The following is a 13230-nucleotide window of genomic DNA, read 5'->3' as shown; positions in this document are numbered from 1 at the left end:
CGACCCGCACGCGCCGCTGCTGGGTCCCCCAGGTCCGGGGCCTTCCGCGGACAGAGACCCCGCCGGGGGGCGCACGACCGCCCGGCCGACCCGCCCGCACTGCGCAGCCTCCGCCCGGAAGTGGGCGGGAATCCGCGGGCGGCCGCGCGTGACGTCACGCGGCGGGGGCGGGGCCGCCGAGCTTGGCCGGCTCCAGTGGCTGCGCCTCGGCGGTGTTGGGAAGATGGCGCCGCCGGCGACGGAGCGGGGGCTGAAGAGCGTCGTGTGGCAGAGTGAGTGCGGTGGGGCGGGGGCTGAGAGGGAAGGCCTAGCTTTCCTGCCCCGGGCCGCTCGGGCAGCCGCGCGGGCACTTGTTGCTTTGGGGCCCCTGCCAGCCCGGGGACTTGCGGCCTCCTGGCTCTCGCGGGCACCCCTCGCCCCGGCCCGGCTCTGGCCTGGAGGCGGCGCCCGGGTCAGCGGCCCCGTCGGGCCCGGCGGCGATGTCCGTCCCCCGGCGCCGTCTGTGCGGCGTGTGGCCGCGGCTCGCCCGTCGCCGCCTCCCTGGTTTGCAGGCACTGCTTATTGTGCTGCTTCGTTTTGGTACCAAGTAGGGTTTTATCACTGCGCTTTTCAGTGTCCCCTAGAAGAAACAAAACGAGAGGAGCCCACTCTCCAGAGGGTCCTTGAGAAAGACCCACTTGAGCGGTCAGATGTCGGGGCCCGGTCCCCGCCGCGCTGCGGGCCTCCCTGCTGTGGGGACTGAGCTGCTGCTTGGCGGTGCCGGACGTGCCGCCCTCCTCCTCCGCGAGTTCGTGAAACTCGCTGCAAGAGCTCGCTGTGCTGGGTGACAGGGGCAGCAACCACCAAACAGGAAGAACCATCGTTGTTTGGCTCGCTGCGTTCAAATTAATCATGGCCTAGCCGTGGAACAGGGAGTTGACACCTAATTAGTATTTCTGACTCCGACTTGTTGAGCGAAGGGTAGAAATGACGAGTTAACAAAATTCTGGGAGCTCCTTGTGTAAAATTAAAACTCCAAATCAGTAACTGGCCTGTTGCTGAACATAACTAGATACTAAAAACGACTGTATAAATAGAAGGGGGAGAATAAATTACAATAACATCTTTTTAAAACTTGAAAATTATAAGGTTGGCATTCTGTGTTTTCAGGTTTGCATGGGTGACTTTTAAGATTCGGTAGTATTTTTCAATTACAGCGTAAGTACATTTATATGAACATGGGTAGTGAATTGATTTGTATAAATAATTTCCGAGATCTGTGTGATCCTTAACATCAGCATTTATCAGGAAAAAAGGGTAACGATAGTAACTTCAGTTTTGCTAGTGTGGAAACTGGGCAAGATGGAGAGCTTAGAGACAAAAAAATTTCCGGCCCTGCTGTTAACTTGGGGTGGCACCAGGATGTCAGATGGAGTGTAAGATAAGATGGGATACTGAAAGGAAGGAAAGAGATGTCAGGCTTAAAAAATAGGTCTTTGAATCTTTGTATAAATAGAAACATAACTAAAACACAAGATGACATTCATTCATCGTATAGGAAGTAGAGAGAGAAGAGGGACTCAGTTCTGTTCGCAAGAGATACCAGAGTCTGGAGGAAACGATGGAGGAATCTCCTACGGGATAGGAGAATCCTACAGTTGACTGGGGGAAAAGTTTTGCTAGAGTGAGGATAATGCAGTTAAGTCATGGTAGAGAGCTAAATAACTTAACCTTCAATTTACCCAAAATGTAGGAAGAAGGAAACTAATATTTCTTGAATATTTATTCTGTGCCGGGCATTATTCTTTATATCTATTAAAATTTGGTAGAAATTACTACCTTTATTTCATAGATGTTAAAACTGATACAGCTATTATAATAGCTGTATTATTCTTAAGAGCCAAAAAATCAGATAATCCAAATACCCATGGATTGATGAATAGGTAAATAACAGGCAGTATGTCCCTACAGTAGACTATCAAGCAATAAAAAGGAATGAAGTACTGATAAATGCTGCAATATTGATGAACCTTGAAAAAGTTGGGCCAAATGGAAGAAGCCATTCACAACCGCATGTTGTGTGACTCCATTTACATTAAATATCCAGAAGTGACATATATATAGAGACAGTAGATTAACAGTTGTGTACCTCTGGGGGGGGGTGGAGAAAATGGGGAGACTGGGGGATAATGGTTAAGGGGATGGTTTCCTTTTGGAGTAATGAAAATGTTCTAAAATTGATTATGGTGGTGGATGCACAACTCTGAATGTAATCATGTAAGAGCCATGTAATCATGCACTTTGGGTGAATTATATGGTATGCAAATTATATCTCAATAAAGCTTTTTCTAAGAAACCTGATATCAGTATTAAATATAGACTTAGGGACCCTGCGTGCCTCAGCGGTTGGGGGAGCGCTTGCCTTTGGCTTAGGTCGTGATCCTGGGGTCCGAGGATCGAGTCCTACATCAGGCTCCCTGCACAGAGCCTGCTTCTCCCTCTGCCTGTGTCCCATAAATAAAAGAAAGAAAGAGAGAAAGCTAGAAAGAGAGAAGGGGAGAAGGAGAGAAAGAGAGAAAGAAAGAAAGAGAAAGAAAGAAAGAAAGAAGAGAGAGAAGAAAGGAAAGAAAGAAAGAAGAAAGAAAGAACGAAAGATTGATTTAGTATTCATACCCAGCTCTTTCTGGCTGCAGGGTTAATGTGTTATATGTCTGTGATTTTCTGTAATGTTTAATGTAAACCTTAGTTCAGAGCCTTATCTTATGCCCAGTCTGTTGCAGTAGTCTCCTAACTAAGCCTCTAACCTCTAAGTGCTCGTTCTTTCTCACTCCAGTCTGTGACTAATAGTTGCCAGAATAATTTTCTTGTAACAGTGAGGTCCTGTGATCATGTTATCTGCTTGAAGACCTGTAGAGAGAGACCCCTCCAGTTGTCTAGAGATCATTTCAAATAGTCTGCTTATTATCTACCTTTTCCTTGTATAATCTTGATGTTCAACTAGTCTATACTGTTTATTCTTCTTGAAATCTTCTACCTCTACATCTTTATGACAGTTTTTGTGTAGAATGCTCCCCCTATACCTGTTCTTCACCTGTCCAAATTTTAGCTAGCCTTCAAGTCTTGACTCAAATGGGGTTACTATCTCCACAGTGGCTTCTTATTTTAACCCAGCCTCTTACATTTCTGTAGCATTTGGTTTATCCTTCTCAAATGACACTTCTCACTACTCCCTAATGTCTCTTGATAGGCTTCTCAAAGTTGGGTCCACTATTGTTTGTCCGCTATTGTGTCTAGGGAATAATAGAAAACAAATATGTAAACAAAAAATATTATTTCAGTTTGTGATATATATGGGCAGGGGCTGCTTTAACTAGATGGATCAGGAAAAGTTTCTCTGAGCAGGTGACACTTGATCTGAGACCTAAAACATGAGAAGGGATCAGCCTTTAAGGACTGTCTTAAAAACACTTAAAAAAAAAAAAATCTTTAGGGATCCCTGGGTGGCTCAGCTGTTGAGCGGCTGCCTTCAGCTCAGTGCGTGATTCCGGGGGTCTGGAGATTGAGTTCCACGTTGGGCTCCTCGCAGGGAGCCTGCTTCTCCCTCTGCCTGTGTCTCTGCTTCTTCTCTGTCCCTCGTGAATAAATAAATAAAAATCTTTAAAAAGTAAAAATAAAATTTAAAAAAGCTTTAATATTTTGAGTGGAAAGGCTGTATTTATAAAGCTAATTTCCATACTTAAAATCAATGAAAGTTTCTAGTGTTTGGTATTGCTTATTTGCCACTTTCTGCTACAGAAAAGCAGTAGCAAAAATATCATTGATATAAGATTTTAAATTTTTTTTTAAAATTTTTTATTTATTTATGATAGTCACAGAGAGAGAGATAGAGGCAGAGACACAGGCGGAGGGAGAAGCAGGCTCCATGCACCGGGAGCCTGATGTGGGATTCGATCCCGGGTCTCCAGGATCGCGCCCTGGGCCAAAGGCAGGCGCCAAACCGCTGCGCCACCCAGGGATCCCTGATATAAGATTTTAAATAAAAATTTGATGAAGTTGGGACACCTGGGTGGCTCAGCAGTTGAGTGTCTGTCTGCCTGTGGCTCACGGCTTGATCCCAGAGTCTATTGGGCTCTCTGCATGGAGCCTGCTTCTCCTCCCGCTTCCTATGTTTCTGCTTCTCTCTCTCTGTCTGTCTCTCATGAATAAATAAATAAAATCTCTAAAAAAATTTTTTGATGAAATTTATTTAAAAAGTAAAGCAACAAAACAAGAGTAATTAAATCTACCACAAAGCAATCTCAGGCCACCTGTGGCATTTTTTCCTTAACACAGTCTTATTTTGTTGTCTGTAAATAGTAGTCTGATGTCTGTGATTCATAGCATATATTTTATAGGAAATATTAAGAGAAAGTTCGTTTAGAAAAATTACAAATAAAAGTAATCAGACCATATTTTAATTTTCCTTTTAGTCCTTATATAGCTACACATATATTTTTTATTCTTTGTCATTCTATGGCTTCCTTTTTTTTTTTAAACCTAATACTGATGTGGCATTTTCCATACTATTTCATAATCTTTGCTATTCACATTTTCAAGTGTCTTTAAATACCTTGATGTGGCAAAAAATTTTGATATATTCTCCCAGCCTCCTTCTCCAGACACAACCACTCAGGTTTCTCACAAATTCTTCTACACGTTTTCCATGCAAATATAAGCATATGTAAAATATTTTTTTGTTTTAATCAATTATTTTTGTTTTATGTATTTTTTCATTCTGCTTATTTTAAGTTTATCTTGTTGAGCAAAATATTCTTTTAATTTTTGGATATTTGCACAGTTCTGTATTTACTTAAATCAGTATTAATTGGGTACTCTATGCTGCAGATTGATTTGGGTGCATATACCTTGACTTCCTGGAATTCACAGTGTGGTGGGGGGTGATGTTACACAAGTAGCATGTGGTATATTAGCAGTGCAGAAAGGTTTCATGGGAGAAGAGAAGAAAAAGGAATCATTTCCTCTCTGGGATTGGATCAAGGAAGACTTCAAAGAGGAAGTGCAATTGAAATGTGGTAGGATTTCACCAGACGGGGAAATTGAGCCGTGGCCCAAAGATGAAAAAGTACAATTTTTATGGAAGAGGGAATGATTCCTTCTAAGTATAGGGTATTTGTTGCAAGGAATAGGTGACGAAGACTAAAACATAGGTTGGAGCTAAATAGTTTAGGCATTAGGTGGTGGGGAACCATTAAAAAGCATTTTTTTCCCCTCTCTCAATATAATGAGTATTGCATTTGTTCCTTCCCTGGTCTCCTGGGTTTACCTTTATAAAGATTCTTGCCTTGGTGGGCTCAGTCAGTTAAGCATCTGACTCTTGATCTCAGCTCTTGATCTTCATTTCAGGGTCATGAGTTCAAGCCTCACATTGTGCTCCATGCTGGGCCTGGGGCTGACTTTAAAAAAAAAAAAAAAGATTCTTACCCATTCATTAAATAATTTGGGTCACAGGTCAGCAGAATCTGTTGGGTTTCTAATTAGGAATTAAGTAACATGTATAAATTTTCTGAGAATGTAAATTTCTTTATGGCCTACCAATGTGCTTTTGACTTTTGACTTTTTGATTTTTCAAACACCTTGTCATTTGCATTACTTTGAAAGACTGGTTTATTATTTCTTCTCATTGGACTAATAGTTGGAAGATTTGGTGTCTACTCCAGATTATACTTCGCTTTCCCAGCCTAAAGAATGAGGAGTTTAGACTACATGTTTTTCAAGATTTTTTCAGTTTGAATTCATGTTTCCATTTTTTTAGATCTTCATTTTGTATATTTTCTTTACTTCCATTTGCATTCCTAAAAGTTTTCTCTTTTGTTTAAGTTATAAATATTTAAAACTAGGTTTTCATTGTTTAATTACAATTTATTTTATTTTTTTTAAAGATGTAAAGATTTAAAGATTTTATTTATTTATTTATTTATTTTTAATTTTTTTTTATTTATTTATGATAGTCACACAGAGAGAGAGAGAGGCAGAGACACAGGCAGAGGGAGAAGCAGGCTCCATGCACCGGGAGCCCGATGTGGGATTCGATCCCGGGTCTCCAGGATCGCGCCCTGGGCCAAAGACAGGCGCTAAACCACTGCGCCACCCAGGGATCCCAAGATTTTATTTATTCATGAGAGATGCAGAGGGGAGAGAGAGAGAGGCAGAGACACAGACAGAGGGAGAAGCAGGCTCCATGCAGAGAACCCGATGCGGAACTCGATCCCGGGACCCCCAGGATCACGGCCTGAGCCAAAGGCAGACGCTTAACCGTTGAGCCACCCAGATGTCCCATTTACTGACATTTTACAAATCATTTGTGTCTTTAGGCATTTTGCTCTGAAATTTGCTTAGCATGATTCTCTGCTCCTTGTTTATTTACTTAGGCATGATCTTAGTCCAACTTGGCAAGATAATTTGAATTCCATAAGTGTATTAAAGATCTAAAGTAGAAAAAGTAAAACAACAAAACGTGGAGAAAATATAGGATGGCATGAGTTAGACTTTTAAAAAAAACCCGTAACTCAAATCTCATTTAAAAGAAAAAGACTTGGGCAGCCCCGGTGGCTTAGCGGTTTAGCGCCACCTTCAGCCTGGGGTGTGATCCCCGGATCCAGTCCCACGTCAGGCTCCCTGCTTGGAGCCTGCTTCTCCCTCTGCCTGTGTCTCTGCCAGTTTCTCTCTCTCTGTGTGTCTTTCATCAATAAATAAATTTAAAAAACATTAAAAAAAAGAATTTTAAAAGAAAAAGATTTGATAAATAAAAATTGTAAATTCCTATATGGTAGAAGACACCAGCTAAATTATATTCACAGAAAACATTGACCATCCATAGGAGAGAAAGGGTTAATAACCGAGAGTATCTGCAAATTGATAAGGAGAAAATAATGACTCAACAGAATAATAAATAAAGGATGTAAACATGATTTGCAGATTAGGACATTGAATTGATTGTTTTTTTAGTGGAAATGTGAATTAAGACCAGTTCTTTTTCTTTGACCCATCAGATTGACACCATGCTATAATTGGGAAGCTTGCTGGTAGGAATGTGAATGGTTAAAAACTTTTTGAGAAAGCATTTGGAAAAAAAAAAAAAGCATTTGACATACAGTAAAATAAAAGACATAACTTTTGATGCCAGCAGTCTCATTTATGGGAACCTGCGTTTCAGAAATAAAAAGAATGATACATAAAGATACATGGATAGGGGCCCATGGATAGGATGGGTGGCTCAGTTGGTTAAGCATCTGACTGTGGCTCTGGTCATGATTTTGGGGTTTTGGGATTGAGCCTCTCAATGAGCTCTGTGCTCAGTGGGGAGTCTGCTTGTCCCTCTGCCCTTGCCCTTCTCTTACACACACACACTCTCAAAGTCTTAAAAAAAGATATATGTATAAAGATCTTCATTGCCATGTTATAGTGGCAAAAATGGAAACTCCTGGGGGTCCCGGGATCGAGTTCCACATCGGGCTCTCTGCATGGAGCCTGCTTCTCCCTCTGTGTCTCTGTCTCTCTCTCTCTCTCTCTCTCTCTCTGCATCTCTCATGAATAAATAAATAAAGTCTCTATAAGGTAAACCTAGGAGACCAGGGAAGGAACAAATGCAATACTCATTATATTGAGAGAGGGAAAAAAAATGCTTTTTAATGGTTCCCCACCACCTAATGCCTAAACTATTTAGCTCCAACCTACGTTTTAGTTTTCGTCACCTATTCCTTGCAACAAATACCCTATACTTAGAAGGAATCGTTCCCTCTTCCATAAAAATTGTACTTTTTCATCTTTGGGCCACGGCTCAATTTCCCTCTGGTGAAATCCTACCAGTTGAGCTATATAAAAATAAAGCAAGCTTAGAAAGGGAAGTAGTGTAATAGTGTCTAAACTCTGCCTGAGGGCAGCCCTGGTGGCCCAGCGCTGCCTGCAGCCCAGGTTGTGATCCTGAAGACCCTGGGTCCAGTCCCACGTCGGGCTCCCTGCATGGAGCCTGCTTCTCCCTCTGCCTGTGTCTCTGTCCCTTTCTCTCTCTCTCTCTCTCTCTCTGTGTGTGTGTCTCTCATGAATAAATAAAATCTTTTAAAAATATATATAAAAAAAATAAACTCTGCCTGAGAAATCCTTCATCTCTGCCTTTAACGTAGAAGAAACCAGTGCTTTAGGCTTAAATTAGTATTAAACTCTCTAGGCTTTTGCCATAATTCTTATTTAACATTATAATCTCCTTAGCAAACATATATAAGCATCTTAACTAGTATTTCTTAACACTTTCAAGCCTTCCCAAATACAATAAAACCTTCCAGATCATACTTCTATGAACATTGGTAATCCTTATTAAATATACCCTCTGCTTGAACATGTCTTTTTTTTTAACATGTCATTTTTTAATATGCTAAAAATTGATGGTATATTTCTAGAAGCATTAACTTAAATATAAATTAAGTAGGTGAGTTTAAATGAATTATGTAAACACTCATTACCAGGAATTAATGAAATTAGAAGTTACTATAATTTACATTTAAATTATATTTTTATCTATTATATACTACATATTAGTTTTCAAAATTGAAAATTAATGAAAAATTAAATGAGGGATTGTCATTTTATTTATTTTTTAATTTTTAATTTTAAAAAATATTTATTCATGAGAGACAGAGAGAGGCAGAGACATAGGCAGAGGGAGAAGCAGGCTTCCCGCAGGGAGCCTGATGTGGGACTCGATTCCATGACCCCAGGACCATGACCAGAGCCAAAGACAGGTGCTCAACCACTGAGCCCCTCGGGTGCCCTGGGAATTGTCTTTTTATAAATTAGAACAACAGGTATTTGTGTGAATTGCCTATGTGCATTATTTAATACATAAGAAAAAAGTTTTTGTAAATCAGTGAACTAATTAAAAAATAGATGAATTTTGAAAATCATTGCAAGGAACATGTTTGTATTTATTGATTATAAGTCAAGACTGAATTTTTTTTATCTAATACTAAATATAAATTGATGAAAATGGTAATGCAGTAAACCAGAAAGAAAAGTATTTACCTAGTTTTGATTATCAGATATAATTTAGCAATAGACTATTTAGGGATTTTCCTATGAGTTTTTTGTTTTTTTCTTGTTTACTTGCGATTTAAGTAAAATAGGAAAAAGCAAATCAGATAATGGTTTCAGAAATATTTTCCAGATATATTTATATACTTAAATATATTAGTTTTTTATAATACTTTTATTCTCAAAAGTTTAAAAACATACTACAGTTTAAATATAGGTAGGGGGTGTATGGGTGGCTCAGTCAGTTGAGCATCCCACCCTTGATTTCAGCTCAGGTCATGATCCCAGGGTCATGGGATCCAGCCCCCAGTTGGGCTCCTCCTTCAGGGTGGAGGGTTAGGGGAGGGAATCTGCTTGAGATTCTCTCTCCCTCTGCCCTTCCCCCAATTAGATATGCATGTGCTTTCTGTCTCTCTCAAAATCAATAAATGTTAGGTATTAAAGATAACTGGATTTTTACTTTGAGTTTAACAGGTATATATACTTTTTATGTAAGTTAGCAGATTTTCAAATTGGAAACTTTCCCAATGTTTTTGATCTTTTGAGTAGTTATTATATTTGTTCATTAAGATTTGTGAATAATTCTTTTTTTTTTTTGCAGAGATAAAAGCAACAGTGTTTGATGACTGCAAGAAAGAAGGCGAATGGAAGGTAGAATTTGCATATTTTGCCCTTTAATTGAGGACAATGTATTATTATTATACTTGTATAAGAATGTAGAGTCTGGAAGTATACTGATTGCATTCAAATCCCAGCTTCATCACTTGATAGCTGTTGCTTCTTGGGTAAATTACTTGACCTCTCTGGGTTTTTTTCTATAAAATAGGAATAGTATTACCTCATAGTGTGGTTGTAAAGATTAAATTAATTAATCCATGGCAAATGATTAGAACAGCACCTGGAACATTTATTATTCCAGAAATAGAATTTTAGAATTTTAAGAAAATTTGATGTTAAACACAAGATACATTTAAAATGAACAAGTTCTTTTAAAAAATGAATAAGTTCTCTGATTCAAAATGGAAATGTTTTATTTGCTTACTTATATATAATATTATATGTATGTATATTGAGAAAATAAATCTCCAAGTCCTACAAATGAAAAGGTGAGTTGAGATCATTTGCCTACTGTCCTGATATTTTCATTTTACATTATAAAAGGTTTATATTTGAATAGATTTAATGTATTCTGTCTTGTGAATTCTTGACAATCAAGTACTTACACTATTTCTTAATTTATGTTAATTTTAAGATAATGCTTTTAGATGAATTTACCACTAAGCTTTTGGCATCATGTTGCAAAATGACAGATCTTCTAGCAGAGGGTATAACTGGTAAGTGTTACCAATACTCATCATGAAAACTTTTTTTACTATGACTGGGAAAGTTTGAAGATTAATAAATTTTAGTCATTGTGTTTCTGAGGGGGTCGTGTTTTATTATTTTTATAATTCTAGCCATAATAATTATGTTGGACATTCTTTTCTCTGTAAATCTTAAGAATAACTCCTGGAAGTTTTCTACAGCTGAGATTATAATTCATAGCCCCTGACCAAGAGTATAAGTATAAGTCAGTTGCCTTGTTGAATTTGTCATTTAAAAATTTAAATTTTACATATTTGATAAAGGTTTTGTATGTCGACATACTGAGTATACCTCACTGTTTTAATTAATGTTGGTGGTTTTCATGTATTGCTTTTAAATGGATAGAAAGATTTATGTTATAAATCCAACTTTTATACACATTTACAAGTGTATAATATTGACTTTTTAAGTTTCTCTTTATTACCTGGAAATGAGGCAGTTAATTATAAGTTTAAGTCAGCTTTAGAATGGCATTATGAAAAAAATGATGCTGCCAAAAGTTACCTTCCATTAGGCAGGATCGTGTTAATGAGATTAATTGCTCTTACGTTTTAGGAATAATACCCATATTTTATAATATTTATAATCCTATCATCATCCTTAAATTCCTCATCTGTTCACTCATTTATTTAAATTTGATCTTCATGACAACCCTTCAGAGATTTTTAAAATACCCTCACTGGTAACTAGGAAACTGAGACTCAAAGTCGAAAATAATTATTTCTTTTATATTTTGCAACCTAATGTAGAATGTGTACCCTCTGTCACTGCTACTTGTGAGATTCAAACATACACCAGTATTTTTAAGAAAACCTGAGCATTGTGTACAAGGGGAGGATTAACTAAAATTTTTTATAATGTTTATTTTGATATTTATATATAAAATCTTTAATATATAATCTCTTACTATTGATTATATATTCAGTTTGTCTTTATGGCCTTTCAGTGGAAAAAGCTCTCAAATAGAAATCAGAAGATTAAAACCTTGATTTTTCAACTGTTGTACAAATGTAATACCAAGTAAGCCATGAAGTTTTTTAAGTTTCCAGAGGTCATTCTGATTTGCAGTAGAATGAGAACCATTTGCTAATGTGTATGAAAATTCTGTGAAGCTACAGAAAAGATTCTGCTGCCATGTAAGTTTGGGAAGTAACATTAGACAAAGCTAAAGAGGTTTCTTTAGGACTTCCAGAGGTTGTTTTTTTTTTTTTTTTTTTTTTTTTTTTTGTATGCCAACATGTATGTGGATCTACTGGGTTCAAGTGTAGTACTCAGTTTTCTAAATTTATTTAGAAAGAAAGCTTTTTTTTTGAGAACCATTTCATAAGGACTGTTTATCATGGAGTATATTGTTTCTTTATATCCTCTGCTGTCACCTTGGTTTACTTGGTTTAATCATAATCATATCTACCAACTTGAACTTGTCACAGTCCTTTTGAGTCCCACATGTGCTCTTGATTCTTTAATTAAGAATCCCTCAATTAAATTCAGCATTGCAGTTTTGGTAGTCATACCTTCTGTGGTCATTCAGGTCATTTGTGAAACTATTCAGTAGTATTTTCGAAGTTTTAAAAAATAAATGAGAAAAATATGCATGTATGATACTACTTTAGTGAAGAATAAAGTTAAATAGTAAAAAATAGATGGGGGCAAGGGCACCTGGGTGGTTCAGTTGGTTACGTATCAAGCCTTCAGCTCAGGTCATGATCCCAGGGTCCTGGGATTGAGCCCCACATTGGGCTCCCTGGTCTGTGGGGAGCCTGCTCCCTCTCCCTCTGCTGTTTCCCTTGCTTGTGTTCTCTTTCTCTGTGTCAAATAAATAAAAAAAAAAAAAGACTGGGAATTAGATGAATCTTTTGTTACTATTACAGGAATACTCATAAAAATCTTTTTTAAAAAATCTATTAGATACCCATCTTTCAGGAAATTGAAGAAGTGACATTTTCTGCTATTAATAACCAGACATTTAAGAGTATTTTCAAAGTTTGTATTCTAAATCATATCACAGTGTTTTCACATTTTAACATATACATTACTCACCAAGCATAATAGGATATATAGCATAAGATGACTGTAAGGCACTTTTTTTTTTTTTTTTTTTTTTTTTTTATGATAGTCACAGAGAGAGAGAGAGAGGCAGAGACACAGGCGGAGGGAGAAGCAGGCTCCATGTACCGGGAGCCCGGTGTGGGATTCGATCCCGGGTCTCCAGGATCGCGCCCTGGGCCAAAGGCAGGCGCCAAACCGCTGCGCCACCCAGGGATCCCGACTGTAAGGCACTTGATTTGAGTATTAAGCAGTAAAATAAGTTTACAGATTTAACCTTAATTTTTTTTTTTTAAGATTTTATTTATTCATATAGACACAGAGAGAGAGAGAGGCAGAGACACAGGCAGAGGGAGAAGCAGGCTCCACACAGGGTGCCCGACGTGGGACTCGATCTGGGGACTCTGGGATCACACTGAAGGCAGACGTTCAACTAGTGAGCCACCCAGGTGTCCCAACCTTAATCTTTTTTTTAAGGATTTATTTATTTGAGAGAGAGAGCATGAGGGGGAGGGGTAGAGGAAAAGGGAGAGAATCTGAAGCAGACTTAGCATGAAGCCTGTCACAGGGTGGTCTCACAATCCCGAGATCACCACCTGAGCTGAAGCCAAGAGTCAGTTGCTTAACTGACTAAGCCACCCAGGATCCCCTAACCTTATTCTTTTAAGGGTGAAATTACAGGGGTACCTGAGTGGCTGTCATTTAAGCATCTGCCTTCTGCTCAGGTCAAGATTCCAGGGTCCTGGGATGGAGCTT

General features: G+C 38.6%; 1 protein-coding gene across 3 annotated transcripts in view; it reads left to right on the top strand.

The window, feature by feature from the left end:
• The first annotated feature begins 108 nt into the window (after window positions 1-108).
• The window catches only part of STXBP3 (syntaxin binding protein 3), a 49666-nt gene continuing 36544 nt past the window's right edge, over window positions 109-13230 (top strand). Inside the window, exons 1-4 of one of the 3 annotated variants that reach the window (XM_072754455.1) lie at window positions 198-272; window positions 9665-9714; window positions 10316-10397; window positions 11375-11564. Coding sequence is in view for 2 of the 3 variants with exons in the window: in XM_025996333.2 (XP_025852118.1) it covers window positions 224-272; window positions 9665-9714; window positions 10316-10397 (181 nt within the window). In the remaining variant the exon portion in view is untranslated. Of the gene's footprint in view, window positions 273-9664; window positions 9715-10315; window positions 10398-11374; window positions 11565-13230 lie in introns of those variants that run through there. The other 2 variants (XM_025996333.2, XM_072754454.1) reach the window with 2 other exon arrangements.

Source organism: Vulpes vulpes, chromosome 3 (assembly GCF_048418805.1).
Source record: "Vulpes vulpes isolate BD-2025 chromosome 3, VulVul3, whole genome shotgun sequence".
Lineage (NCBI taxonomy): Eukaryota > Metazoa > Chordata > Mammalia > Carnivora > Canidae > Vulpes > Vulpes vulpes.
The sequence above is the reverse complement of the archived record's forward strand: the minus strand, read 5'-3'. Positions and strand labels throughout refer to the sequence as shown.